Below are 27,545 nucleotides of genomic sequence, written 5' to 3' on the forward strand. Positions count from 1 at the left end.
GACAAAATTGTATGCTGTAGACCTGAAGACAGCCTTTGATAGCGTCCGACAGAGTGTTTTATGTAATCGTACTGAGATCAATATTCCTGAGTCACTATTAATGCCAATTCAGCTATTGTATTCAAATAACTCAGCAACAGTGCTCTGGAGTTTGGCAGAAGATGTAACGGCACCCTTCCTGGTCAACAGAGGAGTATGGCGAGGCTGTCTGTTACCCCCCTATTGGTTTATATTTTCATTAACACAGTGACAGATTAACTAACCCATCAAAACGTTGATGCTCCACGGTTAGGGAGAGACAAATTCCTAGCAATGTTATTTGCAGACGATGCAGTCCTTCTTTTCTCTACACTGTTAGGACTCAGAGGATGTCTGGCATGTTTTGCAAAGAAGTGTGCTGATTTAGGATTAGAACTAAATGTCGGGAAAACTAAATCAATGAACTTTTCCCCAAAGATCATAGTACATAAACCATTGCATTTGGAAATGGGAAGCCTAAAAAGTAGAGCAAGTCACATTGTACGATTATTTGGGCATCCACTTTCCAGCGATTCTGGGTGGGCACCACAGCTACTTAAATCTAATATTGTTCTTTGCAAAAGTTGTGGCACCCCGAAGAAATTATTTGACATTTGCAAACCACAAGCTAAGGCGGCTGTCTTGTATGGGGCTAAAATTTGGGGTGTTTCCAAAAGCGAAGTACTCACACTAATTGGTGAGGAAAGTGCGATAAGACCTGTTTTTCATTGGATTAGATTGTGGGCTAATCTGGCCCTTGGCAAATATTTCAAAGCTGTGACTTCCTTACAGAATATGGAAGGGCGGCAGAGTTTAAAATGGTTCTTACATATAACAAATCTCTTAATAGCAATGGATCTCATAACCTATTTGAGCACCCCGAACATTATTTCAAAAGCTTATGTCAAGAAAGGTGGAGAATGCCTGTTATGTCCTATCTCTTGACATGGCCTTTTTGTCTTCTAAAAGCGCAGTTTGTTTATGAACCATACTTGGATATATTCAATACAAATTATGCAAGGGCTCTTATGTGGAATACAGAATAAGCAGCCTACAAGTCTGTGCTTAGACTAGCCATTCGTAGCACACCACGGGGGCAAATTGCCTACTGTGTGGTGCTAGCAGAGTAGACATCACACATTTCATGTTTATGTGTCATGGGCTGAAGCCTCTAATTGCTATGTATTTAAACCTCTTTTTTATTATATAACATATGCACTTTGTCGGAGGCCATCACATTTAGTAAAAACACCTCTGCGATGAACGGGTATTAGGTCATATGACCTTTTTAAAAAAAAAAAACGAAAGAAAAAAAAGCTGATTTAGAAATACCGCTCTGTGACCGCACAGAGCAGTCTTTCTAAATCTAACTGTCAGCCCCTGCGACGCACACGATTGCACGCAGGGGCTGACAGGCACACTGGGAACCGGAACCGGGCAAGAGGGAGAAGACAGGTAAGTAAATGTGTGTGGTTGTCTGTGTTGGGTGTACGTGTTTGTGTGGATTTACGTGTGTGTAATGGGTATTTTCTTTAGTGTAATTGGGGGGTCTTGGGAGGGAGGCGGCGGGGGCTGAGGGAGTGGATGGCGGTTGACCCCCCTGTTTCTTTATCAAATGGGGCAATAGAGGATGGCGGTAGATGGTGGGGTGGTGGGTTAGGGTGCCGGTGAAATGTCCTTTTTCAATTTTTATAGGCCACCTAAAATTGGCCGAAAAACAATTGCCTTTTAGTTGGCCGATCTACAAGAATTGGAAAAATTACATAGAACCGATGAATGTTGTGTTTTTTGTAGCCAAATATATTCACAGGGCTTGGATAAAATGACGAATAAGAGCTGTGATCTAGGTTTAAGTCTCCTCTAAAGGTTTCTCATATCTGTCTTTTTAATAAAATATATGCATTGTATTGCTTTTTTATCTGGGTGATTTTATCAAGATTGTGTGAACAATGGTCTTATTCTGATGTTAATATAATTATGTGTTATGCTATGTACCTAAAGATTTTATAATAGAATAAAGGAATTTTGATGATGATTAATCTTTTATAGCGCACTTAATACTGGAGACCAGTATCTAAATGCAGGACTGCGATTCAGACCTGTGTTGCTATGTATAGTCTTGCTTCCAAGACAAATGTGTTGCCCCTGAGCTATACTCCTGGCCCATTCATTTCTTTTTCAAAATGGTTTATAGTCACTCGGGCAACTGTCATTGTTTCACCGGCATCAACCTGTTGGGCCCAGCCTTAGACGCTGTTTCTTTTTTGCTTGAAACGCTTGACACCTTCGCAAGTGGACTGGATATACCCTCAGTGGTTAAGGAGGAGACCAGTGTTTCAAGCGAATCTCAGCCAGCACAAAAGGGAAATTAAACCAGAGAGGAAACTACTGGAGTGCCTTTGATGTAAGGCAAACATTGAGAGAAGTCTAGATAGCTTAAGAGAAGAACTGCCCTTAGAGGAAGGGTCTCATCATCGTAGAAATTCCTAGGTCACCCATGCTTCCTGTTCTCCACCCGCCCCCCGCAACATCATGCAGGCGGAGCACTCTGGGGCTAACATCAGAAGGCAAAACCTCTTGTTACAGCAGCCTGGTTTTCCCGTTACAGAAGGCTTGAAATGGGCTAGTCGCTATGCCCGAATGACTGTATAGGGAGGTAAGACCCCTCCTTAATTGATTCATCTTTGGACTTGAGAAGAACGATTTAGCTGGGACCCTTGTTGGAGTATAGTTCGCCTAAACCCTTCAGCCATTGGGATGGAGATAAAGCTACTTTAGATGAACATTTGAAGTGACCTTCTGTTGGAAAAGGCCTGCCTGCTGCTTGGACACTGGTATCCAGAACTAAGCCTGCTGAATTGGCAGACCCAGCAGGTTTCCTTGCCAACCTTCCTGTTTGCGAAGGGCAGACCAAGGCCTCACCTTTCCTCTGAGATTTGCAGAACTCCAGGAACAAAGGAAGTTGCCTTTGCCTCTCAGCAATTTCGAACTGCTTCGAGCTATACAGATTCAACCACCACCCTTCTGTCCCAAGCTTCTTTGAGCCAATTGCTGTTGCCTCCTATTCAGTTGCACCACATTGCAATTTGACGAACTGGAAAGCATCAAGAGACCGTGCTTGGAAAGAAGACATTGACGCCTGATTGGAAGTTCGGCCCTAGTGACAATAAAGAGCACACTCCAGAGCCTTTTAAAAAAGAGATTTAGTTCAACATTGTGCAAAGGCGATTGCCTGAATATGCTTGCCTTTGTTTTCAAAGTGCCCATTTCAAACTAGAGCCTGTGTATTCTGTGTAATTCATTCCAGGGGTGTGCTGGTCATGTTTTTATTAGTTTGCTTGTCCTTTTAGATACATTAAGTTCTTGTATTTTTCTATAGCACAAGCAAAAAGTACCCGTTCTCCGCATAGGTTCTGTAGAGAGGACCTTAATAATCTCACTTTCTTTGATTTTAGATTCATTTGTCCAATTGATTTTTGCTTTTTGGGAGGCATCTGGAAAGAGAAAATCATGGAAGTTACTCAAAATTAAAATGTATCTGGTGCGGTGCAGTGTGCTGCGCTGCAAATATTTCGGGAATGGTGCCTCAGAGGGCTTTGAAACGGGGTCTTTGAGGTCCCACCTTTGGGTTTTGTTCCTTCAGTCCAGATGCTTACAATGAGCTTCAGAATCACAAAAAGGGAAAGACTGCTTGGCTTGCCACAGGGGTTCCATGCTGGCCAAACAGGTTTTGGTATTTGGACCGCCTCTTGATCTCAGAGGGCAGTTCCCTTTTTCTGCCCACTCCCTAACCAGGGAGGACCTTCTTTTTCAGCAGGAGAATGTCCTCTACGGATGATTGTAGCAGATTGGTCTCGGAGTCTCGGAGTAGCTTATGTTTGGATATCGCAACCTTCGTCAGTATGGTCTGAAAACCAAGCAGCCATCAGGAAAGAAATCCACTCCTACCCAGTGCAAAGCAGGTGGATTTCACTACCACATTTTATCGTTTGTCACCAGCCTGGCCAGGTCTTGTTTTCAAGTGAAGCCCTGTAGGACTTAGGTTCAATGCGAATAACGCATAGTGCAATTTTATATCTGCCCTGTTTGGGATTAGAGTTGTTTAGCTGCCCTGGCACATGAATCTTTCGGGCCATACCTACACCTTTTTCACAAATCCTGACTGAACTGAAAATCTATTTGCTAAAAAAGTGCACCGAAAGATGATTTTACTAAAGTAGGCTTGTAAATGTTGTTGCCGTTTTAAATGTACAAAAAATACAACTTCCAAAATGTTGCTTGTTACATCTGTTTCTTAGGATAAAGCTCTTTTAGATAGAGATAATCACAATGTTTTCCTTTGGGTCCCACCAAATGTCCTCATAAATATGAATATGGTTTGAAAATTCAGTGGAAGAAACGCAAGACAAGATGTGTAAACACACATTTATATATTTTGTGAAAAACATTGCATAGAAAAACATATTCCCCTTGAGCCAGTGCTAATCTCTGATATGAAGTCATCAAGTGGACATTATCTTGGTGGCTTCAGTTTGACATATCAACGAGTTGCAAGTTTCCTTAGAAGATGCATCACACAGTCTTCCACAAAGACACAGTGGTGCGTCACAGCCGCCAATCCTTTCTGCCTAGGGTTCATTCAGACGTTCATATTAGTCATGAGGTTTTTGCCAATGCTTTTTCCAAACCCCCTTTTAGAGTGACTATCAAAATGTACACTTTTGAAGGCCTGTGAAATGTTATTTATTTAGACTACACAAAGTCATAATGGGTTGCATGCTCATGCCATCTGAGCCAGTGCAACCGCTCAGTGATGTTTCAGAGAGACAGTCCCTTGGATGGCATCTGAAGGGGGGCTACCTGGAAATCTTCCCATCTTCTGTAGGCCCCTTTATCTAGACTAAGTTACCAAGTTAGAACAATCTGTGCTGAAGCCCCTTTTTGTCTAGAATTGGGTTCTGGGGCCAGAACACCCCTCCCCCTATATGTGAGTAGCTTCAGCAAGTTAAATCTCCATAGACAAGATCTACGCAAGAACTGCAGTTCCACCCCCTGAGAATGAAAATCCAAAGAGTTTAAGAATAAACCACAAATTGTTCAATAGGCCAGTACTCTAAAAGGAATGGGTAGAAACCATGAATGGAAATTCTATCTAACAGATTGTTGCATTTCTCATTCACAGTGAGGATACCAGAAAATTGATTCCAAAACAGCTTTGCATGAAATCTGTATTTAATCTGCCCAGAAGAAAATCGGCACTGCCCGCACCTGAGTCACATGAGGACCACAATCATTACGACCAGTGGTGCTTTGTAAGCAAATCAATCAGTACTATCAAGTTAATCCCGGGCCATTCAACCCAGTCATCAACAGCAAATCACTTTTGTTTCCCTGACCCTAGTATCCTTTGGCTCATTTGCCATAACCTCAAAAGTCCAGAGTAAAAAAAATAATTGTAGCAATTAGAGCATCTTCACCCCAGAAAGTCACTTGCCCAACCATCTTTGTTGAAGACCATACTGACTCACTTATATACTATCCCGCACCCAACAAGCTTAAAAAATAAACAAAAACAATCACAATGCTTCTGAAGAAACCCAACTTGCTCCTCACAGTTTTAGAAATGTCCAACCAATTTTCAATCTTCAGATCGATGAGAGAGAGAATAGTCCCAGTACAGCTACAGAAGCACAGTGAAACTAGCGTTACTTTTTATGACCACCATCAGGTCTCACACCATCCATGAGGTCAGGATCCACCTCCTTTGAAATCAGGATGGGGATTGTGGCCTGTCTAGATGATAACCAAGTAGCCCCTCTCCTTCTATCAGACATATCAGTAGCCTACAGAATGGCCAAACACAGCCTATCTATATGCATGCACAAACAGCACATGGGATTAGCAGAGAATGCACGGTTGTGGTTGACTGCCTTCCTTAAAAATAAATCAACTAAAGTCAAGTCAAAGTAATACCAAGCATATGATCACACGAGGTACCCCAACTGTTGGCCTTATTACTGGAGCTCTTCAGTGCCTATATGAGGCCCCTGACCAGCCTCCTGGACGGATACAGGACATCCTCACATCTCTGTGGCAGCGACTCACAAATCTAAACAGGATTACTGTAGGGGCTTCTGCAGTGGCGTACCCAATAAATTGCAACACCGTCTTCAGTTGCTTCAAAGCCACCAAACACAGCTGGCGCTTGGCTGCCGGAATCCATATCCCATAAGTGCTGTCAAAAAATTCCTACATTCGCTGATCAGTGGACAAAACATCAACTCCAAACTATTCTACATCACTGATAGAACCATGTGGACTATGTCCACTGACAGCATTACTGAGCACCTTAAACCTTTTCTTACGCTGCTTTTATATTCTGCCCATTACAATGATTTATGTGCCCCTGCCCATATACTCCATGTACCCAATGTACACAACTCTGATCTTCCTCAAGCCCCAATCCATGGCAGGAATATACACGAATATTACCTAGCTGCTTCTAGGCATTCTGCCCAGAATTCTGGGGTGACTTTCCCTTTAAACTCAAACTTGAATAAGACTACTTTTGGTTCAGTATGTCACTGGCAACATGTATTAACTGAACTATAGAGGCTGATGAAATTGTACTCCATGGAAAGCCTTTACATTTTAGTATTTGTTCCATATGAGATGCTTGGAATGCAGCAATATGGTATGTCTTTTAATTGAAAAATGTTTAATTGAAAGATGTTTCATCGAAAATGTTAAATTGAAAACTTTTTTCATCGAAAAAATCTTTCATTGAATTTCTTTCTTATCTAAAATATATGTATGTATGTTTGGGTGGGCTAAAGGGTTACATTTGGTAAGCGGGGTATTGTGGGGGCCCCCACAATAAAAAAAAGAATATTTGGGAATGTTTGGATTGTTTTAAAGGGCAGAAAACGGGGAACTGGGGGTGGGGGGGGCAATTAAAAAAATTAATTGGTAAATTCGGTATACACATGTTCAGTGAAAAGTGTCATTAATCTACATTAGGTGAAAACGTTTTCAATTAAACATTTTCGATGAAACATCTTTCAATGAAACATTTTTCAGTGAAGAGACATGCAACCCAGCAATATCTTAGCTTTGATGTTTTTTTCCGCCTTTCAGTCCCTTCTTCCATAGCTTCTTGAAGCAGCATTTAACAGCACAGTGCAAATGAGAGAGAGAGAGAGAGAGAGAGAGAGAGAGAGAGAGAGAGAGAGAGAGAGAGAGAGAGAGAGAGAGAGAGAGAGAGAGAGAGAGAGAGAAAAAATAAATATATGGGGCTATGGGCTTAGGGATACAAGAGTTGTAACGGTGACTAACCGCTATTGTATGGTATGGTGGTTGATCTTTTAGGTGTGAAATGTATGTTGACTTACTAAACAGAAGAGAAAGGCAGTGAATGATCACAAATGAGCTGCCACAGGAAGATTAGTAAAGAAATGACATGTGATTTTGTCGTTATGTCTGTAAACCAGGCACAGGATGTCAATAATCTCAACAGAACAAAGGTACTGGTATGTTTAGGGGTTAGCCAGTGTGAAGTGTAAATGAATTAGAAATATTACACCCGGTCTAAACCCACATAACCTTAATGGTTATCAATTTGCATGCAAAAATACATATTGGAACACTCCTAGACAATAAACGGATATTTACAGAGATTGATGTAAAAAAGAAAAAAATGGATGTCAAGACAAAAAAAGATAATTGGGCTACAGCAGAAGCAGACAGAGCTGTTCTATTAACCGCTCTCTTACTCAGCAATATTAGGTTTTCCAGTTACAATCACTGTTTGCCTCCCTGCCCATCAAAATGAACATTGACGTTGGGATCTCGCATATAGGGGCAATATAAGAAATATTAGTGATGCCGCAGTTTTTATATTTGTATAATCCTTAATTTCCTTTAATGAATTAATGTGTTTAAAGAGTTTTGGACGTGTGTAGTGGCTTAAACAGCTGATGTTCACTCCTCCCCAACCATCCGAATTGTGCTGTGATACATCCAAAGTACACTCGCTTCTTACATGTGTTTGTGGTTTGTGGTTTCTTGCAGGCAGTACTTGGCTGTGGTCTTCAAAGACAAACCTCTGGAGTTGTGGGATATTAGGACCTGTGTACTGCTCAGAGAAATGTCTAAAAGCTTCCCGCCCGTGACTGCGCTGGTAAGGAAGCAATCTTGAGCACTCACAGCAGAAACTCTAATGGGCAAACCCAGAATTTAAGCCATTTATTGTAGTCTTTGGTTTCCTAATTTCTAAAAAAGTTTCTACCGAGTATTGGGATTACTTTGAGAATCATCGAGATTGTATTTATTCATGTGAACCACTTCTAAGGACATTACACTTGACATTGCCACAAGATACCTCTTCTTGTTAAGCGCTCACTGCAACCATTCATAATATGCAATCCACAGGCTTCTTCCAGGAAGAGCCAACTCTTTTCTTCATACTTCCAATGTTGACACAAAGAGTACCATTAGATTGAGTGGTAATAACCTATTTCTTTACAGCACTTAGAAGTCGCAAGACCTGGGCATGAAACTCTGTAAAGTGATATTATCTACTGTTTTATTACTATTCTTTCTTCCACCAGATCTCTTTCACAAGCCCCGGTCCAAATATGACTCTAGTTGTAAGTGATTTCAATCCGGCACTCACCCAAGTCAACGCCTAGCGTGTAGTGCACAACTGAAATCCTTATTTATTTTTGTCTAAAAGTTATTTATTCTGAATGATGTACCACTCATATCACACCCTTCTCCTGAACCAGGAATCAGGCTGGTTTTCAAAGTAAAATTATTTATTTATGTATTTACAATTTAATCACACTATGCTTTAATGGGTACACAATAATCACCAATGGGGTGATGTAACATTAAATAATCTCTTTAATACACAAGGAGTAATGGTGAGCAAAACAATTCCGCACAGAAATAATACTTTTGTGTGTGTGTGCAGATCAAATAGCACTGTGGTTAAAGGTTCCCCCTGCACACCTCTCAACCCCCCAATAGGCAATGTAAAGAGATAGGAGGAGAGAGCAGGTATTCAGGAATGGTAAAATCAAACAGAATATCAATCCAACTTCCCCCTTTCAAACACTAGAGAAAACGGAATTGACTGTTAAGCTGTCAGAATGGCTTTTAAAGTTATCCTTAGAATGGACTGGGCAAAAACACTAAATATGGTCAAAATTGCTAAAATTGTTATAAATTCTTATGGGAGCGCTTTGGATAGTTGCATACAAGCAATGATTTAATGCCAAGAAACTATTTGAAATCTTAAAATTCAAGTTGGAAGCAATCAGAAGCTGTTTTACACGAGTGAGAATTTCCCAAAAACTAAATTTGCTGCAAACTTTTCACTGTGCGATAATCGCGATAACGGGAGAATGGAATGCGGTTTTATATGCGATTTAAAGCTGTGGATGTTAGCTACAAGCAGAAGTTGAAATTGTGTTTCTAGCACCAAAACGGAGGGAGTTATGGACATTTTTTTTTTAGATAGGCGCAGGAATGGAAAACAGGAATGCACTTTTAACATGACAAATGGGTTTCTTATGCTATGAACAAAACTAATACCCCACAGGAACACAGCCACTTGATCAGAATGACTGCCTGCTAAGGACTCGCCTTCTTCAGATGAGAAAAGATCAGCGCAAAGATAGTTTTAACAATACTAGTACAGGAGGAAGATAGGAGGTTCGGATAGAGAGTTCAAAGTTCAGACAATTTAAAATACTCTTAACCCTACAGGTTCTGAATACAAGATAGAATGGGTTTAAGATGGGGGATTAACTAAGCAAGGTACATATGCTAGTGGCATAGTTCTATCTATAGATACTCATTAGATATGTTTTTAAATGGAACCGTCAGGATTCTGGTCCGTCAAGTTTCTGGTGAGGGAATTGGATCTGGTTCTAGGACAGATGGCTGGGCACATCGGCTTGGATCTGCAAGGCGCTCTGGTCACAGCACGGCACAGGACTGGATTGGATCTGCCCTTCTTGGTTCTGATAATTATTTCAGCAGGCAAGCAGTACAGCGCAGCCCGGCTGTATTTTGATGCTTCCCTTTAGGTTTGTGGGGTTCTGGTTTTGGAATTTGAGGTCTAGTTGAAAATTGTTCAGCAGCAGGGTGCTCCGCCAGGACCAGGATAGTAAGTGAATCTGTCCTTTTTTTCTGAGTGGTGAGCTGTCTCTATTTATGCTATGATAAAGGGGGGGTGTGAGCTAGTTTAGCCTAAACTTGCCCCTTTGGCAGGTGATTGGCTCAGAGTCTATTCTCTGCCTTGATAGAGGGAGAGAAACAGAGTGTCATCTTTATGGTGTGATTTTATGAGGCTGAGAACCTACTTCTAGCCTCTTGAACACAAAATCTACTTTCGGCACAATACATATTTCCATATGTGCAACCTCTATAACAATCACATATACAGATTACATATTTTACATAGCAGCTACTCCTCAAAACCTCGGCTGTGGGATCTTGTCTCGGCTTTTCACAGAATTTTGCCATTTCATTAGGAACACAATGTCCTGTTTATAAGCACATTTCTACAAGTGTGTGGGTTTAACATGGGCATGAGTGTATAAAGTTTCATACTTCTACAGAAATATATTTTGTGTAAAATCACATTTTCTGCCATTTCTTTCCAGAACATGTCACACGATTTTGCCGCCTCTTGAAACGTACAGCCAAAATTTAGATTCACAAATCTGTTACTTTAATATTATTTACCATTTTAGCTGGCAAGTTATAAGTCTTTTTAAAAAGTGTTCTTTGTAAATGTTCAGCCACAGATGGTTTTTTGTGCCTGCCTTTCTTTGTCTCCCTGCAGTCCCGGAGCGATCTCCTCCCTGTTTGCTCTTGGCAGAGGCCATTTACGACTGTCCTCACACCTCGCATTTCCTTAGCAGCAGCTGTTCATTGTTCCCTTTTGCCTCAGTGGACCAGGTTCTTTCCAAACCATATAATTATCGCTTTGGTGTGATTTCCTGCTGGAGGGAAAGGCCTTTCTCCTGTGAGGAAATCTGTTATTCTAGTTTGGTAGCTTCAGCAAGGCTTGATTTTAATTGTTATTTCTGTTGCATTTTTCCTTAGCTTAAAACAAACTTGTATGAAATCACAGCTAAAATACATATTCAAAATTTTAAATCATGGGATCATAACAATTACAACATAGGTTACTCTCAGTAGCAGGCCTCTTAGATTGCAAACATTTGATTTCAGTTTATATACATGTTTAAAGTGTAATCAGGCAGGCTCCTGACAGCTGTCATCCCTGCAGTCCTCTACTGCACAGAGACTTTTGGCATCCACAGACAGGCCACTTTTGCTGTGGAAATCCCATTATGCTTTCAGCTTTTCAGGACCTTGCAAGTTCACAATGATTTCTTGAACTAAGTGAATTGTAGCACCCAGCAAAAAATGTTGACGTTTTGTAACGGCATTCTGCAGTTTCAGCACCAAAGAAAAAAGGATTTATAGCAAGATTTTTGGTTTCCTTTAGCAAACCACTGCTTTTTCCTTCTGTACTCCATTTTCAATTGTTGTGGAGCCTAGCGACATATTTCAGAAGTGAGATCTCTTCCACCACGTGGCAGATTGGGCAACCATCTTTTTGTGCATTGCAAGCACGATTTACAGAGATTTTGGCGCCCACAAGGCTTTTGCAGCCATTTTGATGTTTCTGGCACCATCGTAACACAGTGCTGCAGCATAGCAGAGCAGAAATGGGTTACAACATCCCACATAGTTTAAAGGGTCATCAGAACCATTGGAATCTGCTGAATTGAACACTTAGTAGAGGTGATGTGAAACTGCATCTCCCAATGCACGTTGCAGATCTTCCACGAATCACAGCTCAATGCTCACCTACAAAAGGGGAACCTGCTTAGAGGTTCTGGCTGAAATGGGCAACGGACATTGGGTAAGGAACCTGGAAACAGTTGGTTCTGTGTAATGTGGTCATGATAACTAGCATTAGTTCTCTCTTGTAGCATCTTCTCCTCCCATTCATGGAACAAAGAGGTTGAAACTATATTAGCTGTAAAAAGAAGAAAGCGCTTTACATTGGGCTGCTTTTTATTTGCTCTTGATCTTCCTCATCCAGGTCCCCTTCCATTCTCATATCCTTCTTCATAATGACCCTCATCCGTTCTGCCACCTATTTCTTATCAATTACGGTCCACATTCCTATTAAAAACTCTTCTTTTCGCAGCCTCCCAATCCATTTCTTATGGTGGCTTACCACCCTTTCTTCACAAACAAAACAGACAACCCGACCTAAAGCTGGAGACACCTTATTCTGTCAATTAGCAACTAAGGATTGAACGCAAAAGTGGTTCTATTTATTTTAATTTCTCTATCGAGTAGAATAAACATCACAATATCAATTAATGTGAGTGTTTCAATTCATCAATGAAAATAAGTTTCTTAGGAACAGTTGTTGAAAGACAAGAGGATTATAGCAAAATTATGCTTGTGTTGACATACCACCAAGTACAACAAAACCACAAGAGCACATAAGACTACCACCAAGGGCCATATAGACATCTAAACAGAAAACAAATAAAAGAACAATTATTTATAGAGTTAAAAAAAAACATAGTCCAGTAACCGATGTATGCTGACACAAGCTGTATGTATGACACATTTAAACTATTTTACAAACTGTTTGAACACTGTTGTTTGTTCAGTTTATGGTTTTAACGATTTGTGAAGTGATGTCAGTTGATGCGTATACTTAAGAACTGAAGGGAAGCGCCCCCAATTCAGCACGATCCTCCCCGCAATGAGAGACAAGAAGGGACTCTCCCGTAGTGGGAATAAGACCAAGACAGAGTGCGGGTGAGCGTAAGTGGGAGTTTATCCAAGAATAAGGCATGCAAAGAACTCTGCAACCTACGAGAGCGCTCTGCCTGACAATAGCAAAGACAGGCGTATTTCTAATACAAGAAACGTCATCAGCACCTAAACACTATAGGGGGCACAGGTCAATCGGGATTGGGTGGCGTCGACTAACTATAGGTGTTGCTGCAGCGGGGTTGGTCCTGGCGGGACGACGTCACTGGTCAGCCTCGTGGGTTGGGTTGGGCCTGGCAGGCCGGCTTGAGGTCATCCGTGCGGTGTTGATGTGCTGGGGCAGCCTGTGACAATGACGAATACCTTTCCTGTCTCATTTGCCCTAGGCCATGCACACTGCAGTTATTCAGAAAATGACATTTAAGTTCATTGATAAATTGCTTCAGCAGCTTATCTTATAAAAATAAACACAACACATGAGGAATGCACCTTGTGAGAGGTCTGGTGGTCGTCGGTTGGGGTGAGATTTACCTGTGTCCTATTGACCGGTATTTTAGGTCGCGGGACGGGGCTCTGGGGCCTGGGCCGAATGATACATGTCTGTCTGCTGCGTTAGAAGTTATTATATAGATGGGTCTCTGTGTCTTGTCTCAATGATGGGGGTCGTCCTTACACGGGGTCAGGATTCTTGGGGGGTTCGTGGGATTTATGAGAGGGTGCTGGTAGATCAGTGGGTTCATCCGTGGGTTTATTACCGTGCTGTAAATAACACAGGTGGCGGGCTGTGGCCTTGGTTGCGGCGCCGGGGCCTCTGACTCTCTGAAGTAACGCCAGCTTGGTTGGGGGAGGTGAGGGAGCGCGGCACAAGTCTTAGCTTTTTTATCTGGCAGGCTTGATGGGGTGGGAGAGGGAATGGCCTTGCATATACCCGCAAAGGTATTTTCCTCGTGCGTTGCTGATCAGTGGATGCAGAAGTTCTATACTGTTCTGCCTTATTTTGACGTTATTTAGACACATATATATATACTTCAATTTCGTTACACATTTCTTTAATACAGTCGGTTCCAGTACCTTTTCATTACCTCACATTATATTCACTACGTTGTGTGCGTATTGTATGTACATTAGACGTTATACGAGGGATATCTAGGTTATGGCCTACAGAGATTGAAGCTCACCGCTTTGGGTGAAAAACATATATGAGTTCAAGTTTCTACATACTATTGAAAAACACTTTTACAGGTAGAGGTTACACGTTTGGTCAACATCTTTCTCCGTGGTTATAGCAGCATTAGTCCAGACCTGGAGGGATATCATATAACGTTACATTTTTATGGCTTATTCACATTTTAAACAGAGGTAGTTCATTAATACCAATACTTGAATTGTTTTCTACCTTCTTCAGATAGTGATGCTTCAGCTTTTTTCCTCGCTACCCCGGCCTTGCGGTCCGGGTCATACGGGGTGCAATATCACATTGTTACTAATATAATGTTGCCGTGTTGGCGTCTCGGGTTTAGCTCATCTCCGACTTTCTCATGGGAACGCGCTCGCAGCGGATCTGTCAGGGCTGCTGAGGCGACAGAGATGCATGAAAGGCCCTCCAAAGGTGGGGGCCTCGTTACAGTGTGCTGAACTCACACCATGTTTGCTGGGCAAGATGGCGTCTAGGCCTAACTTAATTTTTGGTAAATGCAAAGACGGGGTGCGTGTGGGCAATGTCGTCGGCGGGTGAACCCCCCTCCACCTGGGCCCGGGTGGCATGAGGGTGCGCCCAACGAGCCATGGCCCTCACCTGGGGAGGGAGCTGTAGGTGAGGAGGGCCTCGTGGCCATTCCTCCCCTACATTTCCCCCCTTTCGTTACTTAAAGTAACGAATTTCTTTAGCTCTTCCAATCTTCTACATTCTTGTTCCTCTAACACTGCACCATCCCATGCAGGGGTTCCTTTTATAGGCATCCATGCTCTGCACACCCCCCTTAAACTCTCACCTCTCCTAGCATACTCGTCTGGTGTACATGTTAAATATATACAGTCGCCAGTTTCTTCCAGATCTACCCAGACCTCCTCATACCATTCCAGTTCTACGTCTCGTGGTTCTTTGATAGTGGTGTGCCATAGTTTATCTACTATGTACTTATCACGGCACATAGGCACTAACTGGTACCTGGGGGTGTTGTCTGCTCCTGTCTGCACATGTACTTCTTGTGTTGCTTTAATTGTACCACCGGAGTTGCCCATTGTCACCATCATCATTGCACCGTTAGGAACTGCATTAGCACAACATCGGAGGCCCACCTGGCACAGGCAGAACATCACAAGGATGATCACCACTATTGGTATCAGGAACTTCATTGTCACTCCAAGCCATGAGGGAACCCAAGAGAAGATATTGTCGAACCACGAGCTATCCTCAGCTCCACCTTCCATTTTCATCTTCTCGCCCAGGTTATGTACTGCTTCAATAACGTGGGACAGGGACCCATTTTCTGCATCTTCGGAAGGTACGAACGTGCAGCACGCACTTCCTATTTTTCGGCAAACACCTCCATCGATTGCTGTTAACAGGTCTAGAACATACCTGTTCTGCATGGTCATTAATCGCAGAGCTCGTAGTTCCACCTTTATTATGTTGAACCCTTCTTCGGTGTCATTGGCCAACTGGATCAGTTCCCACCGTGTGATCTGGAGCCATTTTGCATTTGCTCTTGCTTGGACACTTGATACTAGCGAAGCAAAGAATGTTTCCACGGAGCTGAACAGGCGATACTTGTCTGGGATCTGTGCCAATAAGTCAGATGATGCTTGTGATATGTAGTTCGAGGCTCGCTTGTTCCTTGAGAGCTCTTCTTCCTTCCCTCCGGAGGACAGGACATAAAGGTGCGCTTGTGTAGTTGGAGAAGCTGCATTCTGGTTCAAGCCTCCTTTCATCATGTTACTTCTGTCAATATGGCTTTCTGGAATCACCATTAGTGTTGAGTGCAAAGTGGCCATTGAGCAGCTACCACTCCATGATTGGGGAAGGTGCAGGTACGCCTTGTTTCCGCATACCCAGTAGGTGTCCATTAGTGCTGCTGTCCCTTTTTTCATATCTGGGATGGTGAGAGTTTTGTTACAGTTCTTGTTCGTTCCCATTGCCATTTTTCCTTCTCCCTTGAAACATAGTTCGTTTTGTATTTCACTTTGTAGCTTGAAGGGTTTCTCCATCGCTGTTACCCATGTTAGTTTAGGGATGTGTTCTTTCCATATTGGCAAGCACGTTCTTTCCATCCACCGCAACTTGTCCGGTTGGACACCTTTCAGTGCTTCTGCCTTGCACAGCACTTCTTCGTCTTTCCATTTGTTTTCGGAGAACAGTGTCCCTTGTATTGCAAAGAAAGGTTCTTTAAGACAGATCACTCCAGACGCCTGCGAATAGCACGTTTTGTTGTTCTGTAGCATTCTGAAAGAGACATCGTGTGCTTGGAAAGTGTTCTTTATTCTACACAGCGTGAGATGAAGGAGACATTGGGCATCCACAATGGGCAATTCTCGTGGCAACAATACTTTAGGTGTGCCTGATGCATGGGGGATAAGTGAGCAGACATAACAGCTCTCATTGGTTGTTTGTTTGGCTGTTGTGCTCATATCTGCATACCATTTATTTGCTTGGTGTGGGTGTCGTGGGTCTTCCATTTTGTCTAACCCTAGTCCATAATACTCATCATACCCTTTCCCACCAGTCTCTCTTCTCCGCCTACTTTTCTCCCTTCTTCTGTACCTTCTCGTTATAGTAGGTGAAGAACCAGGCCCCCCTTCCTCCCTCCCACCCCCCTTTTCTAATTCTTCATATAGGGTCTTGTGTTCTGTCATCATAATCACTTTTCCATCCTCCTTAATAAACAAGAGATCGTTGTTTGAAATTGGGGCGGGAGGGATCGTGTGGTTGTTGTATGTTCCAGGTTGGGACATTGTGTCATTATTTACATTTTTGGTTCTCGATTGTGAGAGGACAGCAGTGGGTGGTGTAGTATAGTATCCCCACACAAAGTGTGATCCATCCCAGATCAAGAAATCACCTTCTTTGATACCTACAGTCGGAATTGTTTTCGTTCCAGGGGCAAGGGTGGTGTTGTTCCCCCCTCCCCCCTCGTTCATCTCGGTAGAGATGAACGCTATAATCCAGTGTAATACCAGACAAAACATTGAGATGAAGAACACGATAGCACACATTGATAAACCACATTCAAATGAATATGTTAATCTAGCCACTAACATTTCTCTAAATCTAACATATCTATTAGTTGCAGGCTGCCCATTCGATGCCATGATAAATCCTGTTTGAGACACAAGAGTTCATTAAATACAAACATGTAAGCATTTCCACGTTGTAACGTTTCGGTGATAAAATATAGGGTTGGGTGAGGGAGGGGGTGTGTTGACAGACAAGGTAGCCTTTCAATCATCATTATTCGTACCTTACTATATATATATAAATAATAAAAAACATGACATTTTAAAAACAACAATAATAAAAACATCTTAAAGAGCACAGGAGGGGAAAAAAGAACCCCACGCAAAACTTTCAAAAATTGTAATAAAAAGAAAATTTACATATACATATGTACATGTTTTAGTCCAGGACATTTGTTGCGCGCTAATTGTGCTCACTGTTCATCTCATAAAGCACACAAAATTCCAATCATTCATTCCGCACAACTTCATCGTCCGCTGTTGCCTGTGCCTCGTCCTGCACCTCACTTTCCGCAGCGCTGTAAGCTTTACGTACGTCTGTCAAATGCACCCAATATCGCAGGCCCTTCACCTTTACTGCTGTAGGTGTGCAAAACACTACCTCATAGGGGCCATGGAAACGTGGTGTGTTCCACCTCCGCACAAAACTTCTAACATATATAAGGTCACCAGGCATTAGCTGTAGTGGTTTTTCAGGCAACCTGTTTGGTTCAGTCGCGTTCCCCTCCTCTCTTGTCGAGGGGGGGGCTAGTTGCTTTGCAATTACGCGCGCTGCCCGTGTCAGTTTTCGCAGATATTCTGTGAACTCCTCCCCCAATATAGCTGCGCTTCTGTGTGCATCAGAACGCTCACGGAGAGGCGAATGCGCTGTATGCATTCTTCTTCCCGTGACGATCTCGTGCGGGGACAAATGGTGATCCTTACTTGGCTGGTTTCGTAGTTCAAACAAGGCCAAAGGCAGGCAGTACATCCAAGTCTTTTTAAGGGAAAAACAAAGTTTTGATAATCTGCTTTTTAACAGGCCATTTATCTTTTCCACGACGCCATTACTTTGAGGATGATAAATCGAACATAATTTGTGCTTTATTCCCAATAATGTAGTCACTTCTTTAAATAATTCATTAACAAAATGCGTCCCGTTATCTGAGCGAATAACGTCGCAAATTCCCCAGCGCGGAAACACTTCCCGCACTAGGAACTTCGCGGCGCCCTTCGCGTCAGGGCGGGCACATGGGCCTGCCTCCACCCACCTCGAAAATGGACATACAACCACAATCATGTATCGAGCCCCATTACACCTTTCTCCCATGTCTACATAATCAATGTGGAGCTCTCTGAATGGGCCACTTGGTTTTGGTATCGTACCCCTTAGTGTACGCAAGGTCATACCTGAGTTGTAAATTTGACATGTCGTGCATTCTAGGGCTAACCTTGTGACGTGTTCCTGGAGGCACGGTGCAAACCAATCTTCTTGTATCTCTGCCATTATGTGTTTCTTCGTGTTGTGTGCGGGAAAGTGTAGTTGTTGAAATGCTATTTCTAACAGCGTAATTGGCATTACCACTTTTCCTGAACTCTCTTGTCGCCACAATAAATCAGTCGGTGATTTGCTGCATCCTCTCTTAGTCCACAGCAATTTTTCCTCTGCACTAGCTCCCTCTTGCAGCTCTATTATCTCCTGTGTGGACATCATGTTGTATCCTGTGGGGACCTCTTGGCTTGCTGTGTGGTGCAACATGTACTCTCCTATTTCACCTTTTTGTAGATATGAAGCTGCTTTGGCAGCGGCGTCTGCTGCCGCGTTCCCCAAAGATACAAAATCTGTATTGGTGGTATGAGCTTGACATTTTACGATGGCCACTGCCGTGGGGTCTTGCAGGGCCTCAATCAGTTCTTTCAATAATTCTGCATGCTGGACTGGCGTTCCGTCTGCTCGTCGGAACCCTCTCCGCCCCCACCGGGCCAACCCACCGTGAACTGTTGTTGTCATGTATGCTGAATCTGTATATATGGTCACTGCGCACCCCTTGGCGGCATGCAATGCTTCTATTAGCGCTATTAGTTCTGCTGCTTGCGCTGAATAGTGTGATGGGAGGCGGTGTTGTACTAGTATCTCATATTCATCTTCCTCTAATCGTACCACTGCCATACCCACATGCTTTTCTCCTGTCTCCATGTCTATTGATGCTGACCCGTCCACAAAATACACCTCACCCTCGGTCAGGGCATTTTCAAAAATCACTGGATCCTTACTTTCGTCACCTGTGTACGTGGCGCAGTTATGGTTTTGCATGTCCTCTACGGTGCATGCCTCTGTGATGAATGTGGCTGGGTTCACTGTTTTACATCTTACTATATGGATGTTAGCGCTGGACAGTATTATCTCATATGCTGTGGCGCGTTGTGTTGTCAATGTGCTCTTTGTTCGCTCTAATATTGCAAAAAGTGAGTGTTCCACAAACAGTGTCACCGGGCAGCCCATCACTATCGTGGCACTTTTTTCAATTGCGAACGCGGCTGCAGCTAGGGATTGCTCGCACGCGAAATGACCTTGCATTACTGCGTCTAGGGTGCCGCTATAGTAAGCGAGTGGCTTGTGCCCTAAAGATGTTTTCTGTGTCAGTACTGCTGTCATCAGTGTTCCTTTGCAGTGTGAAAATAAGAAGAATTTGCGCCCATAATCTGGGTTTGCTAGTACTGGAGCGCTTGATATCAGCTCTTTTAGTGAGTTAAATGCTGTGTTCATCACCTCTGTCCATTCTATGTGTTTGTGTTCTTGTTGTGCTTCTTTCAGTGCCTGTAGCAGGGGCCTTGTGTACGCCGCATAGTCCAATATCCATGCTCGGCAATAGTTACACATACCCAGAAATTTCTGCATCTCTTTTACTGTTTTGGGCTCTCCAATTGTTCTAATCGCCTGTGCCCTGTCTGGTATAATTCGCTTGCCATCCTTTGATATCAACTGACCCAAGTATAGGACCTCTGTCAGACAGTATTGTAATTTCCCCTTGTCCACCTTGTACCCCTTATTGGCCAATAATGTCAAGAGTGTTATCGAGTCTTGTCTACACTCTTCCTCGTCCTGTGCACAAACCAATAAATCATCAACGTACTGAATCACTGTGCTTTCTACAGACAAATTCCCCAGATCTTCATGTAGTACCCTGTTAAATATGCTTGGGCTCTCGCAATATCCTTGTGGTAGTCTGCAGTGTTCGAACCTCCTTCCTCCCAATGTAAATGCTGTCAAGTACCTGCTCTCTTCTGCTAAGGGAATCGAAAAAAATGCATTTTTTAAGTCAATTACTGTGAAGTGTGATGCTACTTTTGGAATGTTGCACAGTATTGTCGCCGGGTTCGGGACTAGAGGGAACTCCTTCATTACCACATCGTTCAGTGGGCGTAAATCTTGTATCATCCTCCATGAACCCCCCTTCGCTTTTTTGATTGGGTAAATGCATGTGTTGCATGGGGAGTTTGAGGGCACGATTATACCCTGTGCTAGCAGTGCTTCTATTGTCTCTCTGATCCCTTCTTCTGCTTCTCGCGACAGTGGATATTGTTTCACCCGGGGTAGTATTGCTCCCTGTTTTACTTTTATCACCACAGGCTGAACTTCATGCAGCAACCCTACATCGTGGGGGCCATTAGTCCATAAGTTAGTGGGTACTGAACTCATGTCTTCATCAAAAAATGTGTGCGGTGCTCCTACTACCGCCATTAGTTCAACCTTAGTTTGTCTGGCTGTAACTACAATGTCGCAGGGCATTGCCAGTTCCATCACTACTTCACCATCTCCCTCAGTGTCAGAAAATAGCTCCTCGTCAGAGAGCTCTCTCAGCGGGATATTTGCATTTGTACACAATACTGTCCGCCACTCACACCCTTCCATGTCAATACCAATCACACATATTCTGTTTGTTGATACATGTATTGCATGCAAATCCAACGATAGTACTGTCCCAAGAGCAGTGTCAGGGCTTGCTATGGGACGAAAAAGGAATTCTGCTGGGATTCTCCACTCCACCCTTTTTAGTTCTGGTACTATGAGAGCCAATGTTCTCATACCTTCGACAAACATCTCCTCATTTCTCGGTACCCCTCTGATCTCTTTCATGATTGTGTGGCCGTGTATTACTGCTAATATACGGAGGGGGCATATGCCTGGCGTTGAACATACGATACCGCTCCCTGTGAATGATATTGTCATGTTTAGTTTGCTCAAGAGATCTCTCCCCAGTAAGTTGATGGGAGAGTTTTCATAGTACAGTAAGGGTGCTTTCACTGTTTTACCCCCCACTGTCACATCCAATACCTCTGTGTAAGGAACTTCAATTACAGCCCCAGAGAACCCCTGCGTCTCTAACGTTCTATTAGATAACGGGAATCGGCCCTCTCTAATGCATGATTTCTCCGCTCCCGAATCCACCATGAAAATGAATTGCTTGTCTCCTATCTGCGCTCCTATCAATGGTTCCTCTGATGCATTGTGGGTCGTAGACAGTACTGGACACGCAAGTGCTCTCTGTGGGCTGTCCTATGCGGGGTGTCTCATTGCCCCCCCTTGATCGAAAATGTTCCCCGAAACCACTGACACTCCACTGTAAGGTGCGGGGGCGGGTGCCCCATTAGCTACTGTGGCGAAAGTGTTACCAGGCGTGTAGTGCACATTGTCATTATTCTGTGGGCTGGTTTGTGTTCGGTACTGATGTCCGTGCAGTTGTGCGTTACTCCTTTGTACTACATTGTCTGGTTGCTGGTATTGTCCCATGGGGAGGCCGTAGGGGCTTCCTGGATGGGGGTGTCCGTACTGTTCTATCTCTTGGAAACCGTTGTTTTGTCTGCTCCTACATTCTCTTGAGTAATGCCCCCATCTCCCACAATTCCAACAGCTCCCCTGTGGACCTCTGGGACCCTGCCACCCATTTCCTCCCATTCCTCCATACCCTTGTCCTCCTCTTCGACCCCTGTACCCACCTCTTCCTCCTCTTGGGGCCCACTCTTGCCACGTTGGACCTCCGTTCTGCTCCTGCTCTGTCCACTGTCGTTGCCCTTGTCCTGCCCAATTCGCTGCTATTCTTCCTTGTATTGCTATTTGCCCCTCCTCTCCTTCCTCTCCCTCCCGTATGAGTGGGAGTCCCGCTACCGCTGCTGCGACCTTCACCAATTTTGATTGCACCAACTTCGCCTCATCCGCCAACCTTTTCTGTGCTACTTCCCTCTCTCTTTCTTTGATCCGTTTACAATGGTGTACTATTATGCTTTGGATCTCCGGCCAGCCTTTTGCCTCAACACCTGCTATTTTATCTAGTGCCTTTTGCACTTCCTTTGGGAGCCCTCTCTTAATGATGAAGTAAAATAGAGACGTGGATTGGTGCCAGGGCGTACCCGTTTCCGCTCTCCACATCTCCTGCACCCGGAGAATGTAATCCATAGCGTCCTCCCCGTCATTCATGGTACATTGCATTACTGACTGCAAATCAGGGGTATCTGGGAAGGTTTCCCGCAGTGCGTCCCACACCCTTGCTCGCACGGTGTTAAAAGAAGCCCCATCATGGCGATCACACTCTAAAGTTACAGCTGGAAAACCCGCTTTAGCCCATACTCTGTCTGCCTGATCCCCTACTGCGGACACTAGTAGGCTTTTCACATCGCCTACTGCCAGCGGTATACCAGCGGTATGTTTCTCAAATGCATATATCCACTTGCTTGCCCCTCCTGACAGCTGTGGTAGTAATTTCATTAAATTAGCCTTGTCCATCTGAGCCCACGGTATATAGTTTGGCCTCCCACCTCCCCTGTGCAGTAATGGGAGTTGTAATTTCCCTTTTGCCGTTGCAGCTTCCTTTTCCTTAGTCACTGCTGACTCTAATGACGCCATCTTCCCCACCCTATTTCTTAGTCGTCCCATCCATTCATCTTCTATAGTCCCCAGTGAACATGCACCATCTAGCTCCTCGCCGTCTCCTCCTACTGCCATGCTCAATCTATCACTCTCATCCCCTCCTCCTCTGACATCACATAACAAATCCTCTCTGATCCCTCTCTCTCGCGAGACATTACCAATGCTTCCTTCTGCTGTCCCTACTTCTATTATCCTGGTCGGTTCTTCCTCAATTCTGAACAATATTTCCCCCTTTTTCCATCCTTCCTCAATTGGTCTACTTTCGCTCGACGCTCTAGACGTGCGCCCATATTGCGTGGGGGCGCATGCTGTGCGTTCACATATGTCTTTTATTCTTGAGAGTTCATCTCTTGCCACTGTAAGCCTCGACTCTAAGTCACTCGTTAACTTCTCTATGTCCACCCTTTGTGTGCCTCCCTGGGCGCGCTCTCTGGTGTTTTCGTATGGTGGGGGTGCAGTTGGTCTTTGTGGTGTGCTGGTCGAAGCGGGAGGCACATAAATCGGGTCGCTGTATCCTGCTGCAGGGGCTGGTTTAGGTAACATTGGGTACAACATAACCACTTCCGCAGGTTGTTCTGTGCTTACCTGTTCCTTTTCTTCTCGCGGGATCATTAGTGGATTGTCTGTGGTGGAAGGTAAATCAATATTTGGAGCTGGAGCTTTGGGTGGGGGTACTTCCTCAAACAATCTCCAAAGATCTAATATCTCCTTCCTATTCTGCCATTGTTTTCCCTTATACTTGAGGCGAATACATGTACATACCATATCAAGAACGCTTTTGTCAAACGACCCTCCTTCTGGCCAAATCTGGGGCAACCCCTCCCCTTTCAATTCTGTTAACCATTGATCATGATATTTATTTATGCGTTCAGTATATCCCGGCAAGCTCTTACAAATGTGTGACAAGGGAGTTTCAGCCCCCATCCTCTAAATTGCTAGCGCTACCGCGTTCGCCTTCGTTACTTTTGATTAGGTGTAAATATGCGTATGTATACCTTTATGGCACAGACAAGAGCGGACCTCTCAAAATTATCACCCACTGTCATTCACTGCACAAATCTCTTCTCACTCACCATATCTCATCTCTTTCCCATTCCCAGGCACTCTTATGTGATCTCACTTGTAATTGATCAAGTACTGGTTATGGCCACACTCTCTGACACCACCTCACGGCCACCCGTTCGTCTCTAACACTTGTACGGTGCGCGCACCCTTCACAATGCTTGCCACTCACACTTTTGTTTTTTTTTTTTTTTTTTTTTTTTTTTTTCCTCCCTTTCCTCCCTAACCAGCTGTCCCTGTTTTCCTGCTAAGGTTACTGTGTTCACGTCTGTACGTGCCACTACTGAGTCCCCACTTTTTAAGATGTTCTAACTTCTTTATACCCTTCTCATTTTCGCCCCCTACCCCGTGGAAATGGAAAAAGAAGAAATAGAGAGAGAGAGCACAATCACTAAAAAATATTCCCGGTGTCTCCTTTTGCTAGACACCAATAACTTATTTCTCACTTCTTCATATATTCCCAGTACTAGTCTAGATAGCACTATGCGGCGCCGCCTTCCACCCCCTCTCGGAGCTAGGTTTCCGTCACTTCTACCACGTCACTTATTTCTTACTCCTAATGGCCATATGCAAAAGAAAGAATAAAGAAAGTTTCAAGACCCGTCTGTAGTAGACCCCCGATATTCTTCTCCTCTACCTGTCCCCGTTCTTTTGTTCCCAATTTCCCCTTCTTTTCCCCTTGACGATCACTCGCACTCGGTACTCACGTGCCCGTCTTGAACCGATACTCTCCGAAACTGGGTCCGTCCAGGCGGCGTCACCGGTAACTCAACGGTCAGCCCCTGGCTCCGGCGAGCGGCACTCAAAGGGGATTTTTTTCCAATCGGGATCCCGTACCCTTTCTCATTGAGTGCGCACTTCTTATTGTGCCGGTCGCCGTTGGCGGGCGGCCTCCCGGAGACGGCTCACCGTGCGTATCCCTTCTCGACCGGAGATTCTCGTGCCACAAGGGGGTCGTTAAGAAGGAGTTAGGAAAAATAGTTTGGAGATATCACGCTATCGGGGTCACCACTGAAGGGAAGCGCCCCCAATTCAGCACGATCCTCCCCGCAATGAGAGACAAGAAGGGACTCTCCCGTAGTGGGAATAAGACCAAGACAGAGTGCGGGTGAGCGTAAGTGGGAGTTTATCCAAGAATAAGGCATGCAAAGAACTCTGCAACCTACGAGAGCGCTCTGCCTGACAATAGCAAAGACAGGCGTATTTCTAATACAAGAAACGTCATCAGCACCTAAACACTATAGGGGGCACAGGTCAATCGGGATTGGGTGGCGTCGACTAACTATAGGTGTTGCTGCAGCGGGGTTGGTCCTGGCGGGACGACGTCACTGGTCAGCCTCGTGGGTTGGGTTGGGCCTGGCAGGCCGGCTTGAGGTCATCCGTGCGGTGTTGATGTGCTGGGGCAGCCTGTGACAATGACGAATACCTTTCCTGTCTCATTTGCCCTAGGCCATGCACACTGCAGTTATTCAGAAAATGACATTTAAGTTCATTGATAAATTGCTTCAGCAGCTTATCTTATAAAAATAAACACAACACATGAGGAATGCACCTTGTGAGAGGTCTGGTGGTCGTCGGTTGGGGTGAGATTTACCTGTGTCCTATTGACCGGTATTTTAGGTCGCGGGACGGGGCTCTGGGGCCTGGGCCGAATGATACATGTCTGTCTGCTGCGTTAGAAGTTATTATATAGATGGGTCTCTGTGTCTTGTCTCAATGATGGGGGTCGTCCTTACACGGGGTCAGGATTCTTGGGGGGTTCGTGGGATTTATGAGAGGGTGCTGGTAGATCAGTGGGTTCATCCGTGGGTTTATTACCGTGCTGTAAATAACACAGGTGGCGGGCTGTGGCCTTGGTTGCGGCGCCGGGGCCTCTGACTCTCTGAAGTAACGCCAGCTTGGTTGGGGGAGGTGAGGGAGCGCGGCACAAGTCTTAGCTTTTTTATCTGGCAGGCTTGGTGGGGTGGGAGAGGGAATGGCCTTGCATATACCCGCAAAGGTATTTTCCTCGTGCGTTGCTGATCAGTGGATGCAGAAGTTCTATACTGTTCTGCCTTATTTTGACGTTATTTAGACACATATATATATACTTCAATTTCGTTACACATTTCTTTAATACAGTCGGTTCCAGTACCTTTTCATTACCTCACATTATATTCACTACGTTGTGTGCGTATTGTATGTACATTAGACGTTATACGAGGGATATCTAGGTTATGGCCTACAGAGATTGAAGCTCACCGCTTTGGGTGAAAAACATATATGAGTTCAAGTTTCTACATACTATTGAAAAACACTTTTACAGGTAGAGGTTACACGTTTGGTCAACATCTTTCTCCGTGGTTATAGCAGCATTAGTCCAGACCTGGAGGGATATCATATAACGTTACATTTTTATGGCTTATTCACATTTTAAACAGAGGTAGTTCATTAATACCAATACTTGAATTGTTTTCTACCTTCTTCAGATAGTGATGCTTCAGCTTTTTTCCTCGCTACCCCGGCCTTGCGGTCCGGGTCATACGGGGTGCAATATCACATTGTTACTAATATAATGTTGCCGTGTTGGCGTCTCGGGTTTAGCTCATCTCCGACTTTCTCATGGGAACGCGCTCGCAGCGGATCTGTCAGGGCTGCTGAGGCGACAGAGATGCATGAAAGGCCCTCCAAAGGTGGGGGCCTCGTTACAGTGTGCTGAACTCACACCATGTTTGCTGGGCAAGATGGCGTCTAGGCCTAACTTAATTTTTGGTAAATGCAAAGACGGGGTGCGTGTGGGCAATGTCGTCGGCGGGTGAACCCCCCTCCACCTGGGCCCGGGTGGCATGAGGGTGCGCCCAACGAGCCATGGCCCTCACCTGGGGAGGGAGCTGTAGGTGAGGAGGGCCTCGTGGCCATTCCTCCCCTACAGAACCTAAAGGAATGGATAGCCCAAAAAATGTGATTGCAAAAAAAGATGGGCAATAATTAAAAAAAATAGATTGGCAGGCTGAGGAGGAGCCTGAGAAACTTAGAAAGAAAAACCGCAGCGTTTTCAAACACAATAACGTTGTATTTATGTTTGCGGTAGCTTCAAAAGCATAAATACAACGTTTTTAAAGCTGCAGTTTATCCTCCAGCCCGGAAAACTTAGAAAAAAAAACGCAGCTAGTGCTTATTTAAAAAAAAATTAAATAGCACTTACCGAGATGCAGCTGCAGCTTTTCTGCCTGTAGTCTCCGGTCTGCGTCCTCAGAGTCCCGGCACCAATGAAGGAAAAGCCACCCAGTGGTAGCTTTCGTTTACTACAGCTGGCTGGCTTTTCCTTCATTAGTGCTGCAACAGCAAAAGCGAGAACCGGTGGGCATCCATTTCACAAAATGCATGCCCCCCATGTGCTTGTTTTTTGTAAATTTTGAGCTTCAGTGACATTCTATTTTTTTTATTATTGCCCATCTTTTTTTTGCAATAAATATTTTTGGGCAAACCATTCCTTTAAGTTTCATCTCTATATTAGACACAGGTT

General features: G+C 44.2%; 1 protein-coding gene across 1 annotated transcript in view; it reads left to right on the forward strand.

Moving 5' to 3' along the window:
* WDR11 (WD repeat domain 11) overlaps positions 1-27,545 on the forward strand; it is a 1,001,187-nt gene that overhangs the window by 582,572 nt on the left and 391,070 nt on the right. The window contains exon 14 of the mRNA XM_069611952.1: positions 8,089-8,197. Coding sequence (XP_069468053.1) covers positions 8,089-8,197 — 109 coding nt within the window. The remainder of the gene's footprint in view (positions 1-8,088; positions 8,198-27,545) is intronic.

Source organism: Ambystoma mexicanum, chromosome 8 (genome assembly GCF_040938575.1).
Source record: "Ambystoma mexicanum isolate Mex_15411 chromosome 8, UKY_AmexF1_1, whole genome shotgun sequence".
Lineage (NCBI taxonomy): Eukaryota > Metazoa > Chordata > Amphibia > Caudata > Ambystomatidae > Ambystoma > Ambystoma mexicanum.